The 5,302-nt window shown below is 40.6% G+C and overlaps 1 protein-coding gene across 1 annotated transcript in view; it reads right to left on the bottom strand.

Annotated features, from left to right (window-relative positions):
• Nucleotides 1-1,994: 1,994 nt before the first annotated feature.
• LOC112162202 (protein FAM53B) overlaps nt 1,995-5,302 on the bottom strand; it is a 25,993-nt gene continuing 22,685 nt past the window's right edge. The window contains exon 5 of the mRNA XM_024297938.2: nt 1,995-3,052. Coding sequence (XP_024153706.1) covers nt 2,708-3,052 — 345 coding nt within the window. The 3' untranslated portion in view covers nt 1,995-2,707. The remainder of the gene's footprint in view (nt 3,053-5,302) is intronic.

Raw genomic sequence — 5,302 nt, forward strand, 5'->3', positions numbered from 1 at the left:
TTTGAAGGAATAATTATAATATTCATTATATCTGTTATAAACCTGATGTGGCTTAGATTAATGTTATATTATACTAATACTGATATGCTAAAAATGTAGATTTTCTATTTTATTATTACCATCTTCTATATATGCCAAATTACATGCAACTTGCTATTAACATGGTTGAATTAAATTAGTTAGGCTGCTAGTAGTTGGAAGTTAGGGAAAGTATGGTGCACAGGGGTTCTGTCTTCTATTTCTATCTACTCCACTATTCTTTATCGTTCATTTTTCATTTCGTCCTTTGTACTTCTGTTTGGTGCAGTGGGATTCACGTGTTGTCCCTCTTTTCCACTCCCCTCCGGGGGAGTGACAGAGATTAAAGGTGGTTTATCTGTGCTCTTGTCCTTGGCAGTGGACCTCACCTCTGGCTCAACTCGTGCCCCCAGCTGTCCCCTAGATACATCTGGATGAAAGATTGTCTAGGCTCCTGTCCCTGACCGTGGACCTCACCTCTGGCTCATCTCGCACCTCCAGCCGGTCCAGCTTCATCTGGATGAAGCCCATCTGCTACACTATTCAAACATGTAGTTGTAAAGTTAGATAAGCTAATTCTTCTTCAACAGTCCTGGTACATCAGCTGTCCTTCCTGGGGAGTTTCTTCTTTTGTTTTTTTCCACCAGAATTTATTTTTTGGGGGATTTTTTCCTTATCGAGAAGAAGGGTCTAAGGAAAAGGATGCCAAGTTTAGTTTAGTTTAGCAATCAGCCACTGTTTATATTTTATAAATTATTTTATGTTTAAAAACTACTGGTGTGAAGCTCGTTGAGACAACCGTGTTGTAATATCGAGCTATTTAACTAAAACTGAATTAAATTGAAAAAGAGCAGTCATTAGTCCCTCTTTGCTGTAGTTTAACTCCTATGAGTTATTACTTTCTCACAACAAATCTTAACCCTATTTATTTTCAGATTAAATTCTCCCAATGTTTATTTATTCAATTATTCTATATTTATCAAACTTTTCATTCCTATATTTTACTCTAAAACATGTAGAATCACTTTTTTTTAGTCTCTTCTGATACATATCGAGGTTTGACAGTACAAAAGTGTGCCAATACTAATCTTTCAAAATAAAATCCCCTACAAAAAAACATGTTTAGAATTCAAAGCCTTACTATTATTTTCCATAAATGGTTTACAGCTGAAAAAAGTGTCTGCACCTATAAAGATGGAAAAGAATTAGGGGATGTTTGTGGGTTAAAGCTGATGTAACTATGAATACTGACTTGGACAGCTGTAGGGCAGGGCTGTAAAATCTAGTATTTGAAGCCAAACTATATTTTCCAGACTAAACTGAGTTCTTTTTGGCACCTTAGTTACAAGAGTTTTGGTACCTGGGCAACCACTCGAAAAAGAAATACACAAGATTTAGACATAAATCTCAAGGATGTAAGACAAGATCTTTTTCCACTTATTTCTTGCTGGTTAAAAAAGCACAAAAAAGTTAACCCTGTCTGCTCTATAGCTGAATTTCTGATGAATTTATGCCTCTCTGCAGAAACTATGTCCTTAAAAATGACAGTTTTAAAACCATTTTGGCTAAAAATTGCATAATTATAATTAAAAAACATTGGGAACACTTTTAAAATAGATCACAATTTATGAAAATCCATTTTTAGTTTGAAAATCTGTTTTTTAAAAATGTATATTTGTTATTTTTTAAAGATTTTATTGGTCAAAAGTTATCAATTATTTCAAATTTTACTCTGATAAACATGGGAAACTGAAAATGTATCCACCAAAACAACAAATAAAACCTTTAAAGAGTTAGCTTCACAAAAATGATTCTGAAATGTGAAGCAGGAAGTGGCTGGGGGGAGCGGGTGCTGCTTCTAAAGAGCATCTGGAAACTTGTGCTTATTTAGACTTCAGATCTTTCAAAGTGCAGAGAAGTTAAATTAAAAAAATGAACATCAGTCCTTGATATGCAGAAAAAAACACATGAATGTATGAGTGTGGGTTGCAAATTTATTTCAAGTCCATTCCGTTACAAGAGACACCCATATATTGTTACTCCTTCACAAACAGCTCATTTAAGAAAAAATACCGATACGTAGAAAAATACATGCTGCTGTTAGAAGTCAAAGGTCGAGATTCAGTGTTTTAATTCAAACAACTTGCATACATACGCCAAGGAAGGTGGCTTTGAGTGTGGCAAGTTTTTCTTGAAGAGAGCGAGTCAAACAAGCATCCAAACAAAGGCACTTTTTTTTTCATGTTCTGAACTCTCCATAAAGCTTTTTGAGCCTACATTCAGACAAAAACATTTCAAAAGCTGAGGAGGAAAAGGCACAGCGAAGTCTTTCACGTTTCTTTTCACCAACGCTCCGATTTCAAGCAGAAGCCAGATACAGGAGAGCTCAGCTACTGCTACACTTCTACAAACCTAAAGTGAATCGACTTTGGAAAGTTCCGAAAGTAGAAAAGCCGCTTGGAGACGTTTTAAGACTGACCCTCAATTTTCCACTCCTGAGTTAAACCGAATACCCAACACATAAAAACAACTAAGGGCACATCTATTTTGATTTAAACTTTAAGAATGTTTAGGGCAAATGTGTCACTACAAACACACTTCCCAGTCCTTCCAACAGTTTTTCCCTTTCAAAATTGGTCTTTTTTAAAAAATTTTTTGCAACCCATGCCATACCATCTATAATATTACTTCAGTTTCTCTCAATCTGTTCGAGATCCAGCTCTCCTCCCAGCTGAAAAATGTCTCTCTGTATCCCGCAGTCGCCCTTCCACAGGGCGTGCTTACTGTCCACGATGCAAACGGGGGAGCCGGGTGGCGAGTCCACGCTGCAGGCAGAGTCGCTGTCCAGATCCTCGTACGACGAATCCTCGTCCTCGTCCTCATCTTGGCATCCCTTTAACCCCAGTTCCGACGCGGCTGTGAAGTCTGACTCCGATTGGCCGACTGTGTCAAAGGAGGGCGGGGGCAGGCTTGATTGGCAGCTGTCAGCCGACGTGAACCCAGGGCAGCTTAAACTCTGAAACGTCTGGAGCTTCTGAAGAGAAGAAACAACAAATGTAGGTTTGTGCATCTTCCTGCAGCACATCTTCACATCCTGACTTCACCAGAAAAAAGCCTGAAATTCTTTGAGAAAGGGTTTTGTTTTAGTCCGCTAAATGCTAGCTTTCCCTCATTAACCGCATGTGTAAACACCAGTATACGCACAAGCCAGAAATGAACATACACAAAACTCTAAACAATCCGTGTGTCAGACAAACACTGAAATGTTTTGCAAACCACAGGAGGTATCGTTTGTCAGGCTGAGCGTATTCATCACAGAAAACCATGTCGAGACGCATAACTAACCCAGCCCAGCAATCCTTACTTAAGGCCTTGTGGTCAAGGAGTTCTTTAGTGCTCTCCGGGGAGTGTCAGGTACACAAACAAAAGGTTCAGCTTTTGCTCCTAAAACTTTCCTTTTAGAGACAAATTTTAGAGGGAAGCTGAGTCCGTCTCTGCTTTCATGCTCTCCTCCAGCCCTGACTTCCTCTTTGCAACAAAGGCAGGCAGCCACAGAGCAGTGAAGGGGGTTAATGATCTCTGAAGAGCCCCCAGCAGCAGATGTTGGAGGTATGGAGGTGAATAGAGATGAGGGGCTTTCTAAAGAGCCTCAGCTTACATGATGGACACCTCTTAAGTTCCCCAGCATGTGTTGAGATGTTGAATTTGCTGTTACAATGGACCGACCTGAGTTTCCCTGAGTTCATTTGGTCCAAAGGAGAAAAAAAAACGATTGTGTTGCAGGACTTTTGGCAGTTTGGGTTTATTCACATCAGGCCTTCGCTGCAGTTACCTAACCAGAGTGGAAAAGGGGATTTCTACGCTCTAGCTCTCTCTGCTCAACACCCAGAATTACCCCACTACTAATTATCGCAGCAGAGGAGGAGATGAAAGCATCAGAGAAAGGAGGGGGAGAGCCGCCTTCCCACAATATGCTTTCTATAAAATCTACTGCTGGGTTTTAGGTGGGTGTGGCGGTGGGTTAGTGGAGCAGGGTTAGATTTCTGCTGCAGGACCAGTTTCACCAGATGGCATCCACACGTGCAAAAAATATCACTTAATCTGCCACATATGGACTCTTGACCCTCACGCCGATTTGTCGAACATAACTCACGAGCAGAATGGAGCCGTTCGCAGGGAAAAGAAACACAAGTCAAAGGATGTCTTTGAGCATTTAGCAACACGTTTCCTTCAGATTTGTACCATGTGATGTGTAAAGTAAACATTTGAAAGACTGGTGCAATAATCCAAACAGCTGTATGAATAAAAAATGAAAACATGAACAACTGGAAATCCAAAATGTTTCCATGACTTGCTTTGGAGAATAAAAGCAGGTGCAAGTCTCAAAGAAAAATCATGATTTTAGGTGTTTTTGACATGCTCTTGTAGCATTTTTCTCATGATGTAAGACATACATAAAGAAAGTTAAGATTAAAACTAAAAAAAGATTGTATTGTGACAGAAAATATACTGGCTGGGTCAGAAGCTCCCTGCACCGCTCCATTCTGATGCATCCACTTGTCGATGACTAGGTCCGTGTGCTTCTTCACCTTCCTCGTCTGGATCAAAACCAAATGGTTGGATAGCTCCAATATTGTTCACCATTTTTGTTGCAACGCTAGTTTGAGATTGGGGTCTGAGCTACACATTCGCACTGCCAACTCGTCATTTATGGACGTTTGGTTCAGGCTCCCAACACGTCACTTTTTGACGTTTTGGGTGATAACAACTCGTTGTTTTTTGACGTGCTGCTTGTTCCCAGTAAATCAATCCTCAGGACGCGGTATCTGACGCGGAACCGGTACTGGGTCGGAATTAGGGTACTAGAACCAAGTTAGGGTTAGGGTACCAATAGTGGTCTGGTCTGCATCCTGGTTTATGGCCAGAGAGTTGGGGACCCCTGATTAGTGTCTGTGGCCCGGTACCAAGCGTCCGGAGAGTTGGGGACCCGTGATTTAATGGGAACAGCCAGGATATCAAAAAACGACAAGTTGGGGACACCCGAATGTCAAAACGTGATGCGGAGGGAACCATAAATCTATATACGACAGGTTGGGAGTGAGAATCCGTAGGCGTGAGATGTTGTAAGCTAGCAGGAGAACATGTAAACAGGAAGGTGATGGGGAGTGGGGGTGGGTTTACTCCTCCAATTTTGGCTAAAAACAGAATAATCCTAGTTAAAAGACCACTGGGAGCACTTTTTAATTTTAAAAAGACAACCTGAATGAAACTTTACAAACTTTGA

The sequence above is a fragment of the Oryzias melastigma genome, linkage group LG15, assembly GCF_002922805.2.
Source record: "Oryzias melastigma strain HK-1 linkage group LG15, ASM292280v2, whole genome shotgun sequence".
Lineage (NCBI taxonomy): Eukaryota > Metazoa > Chordata > Actinopteri > Beloniformes > Adrianichthyidae > Oryzias > Oryzias melastigma.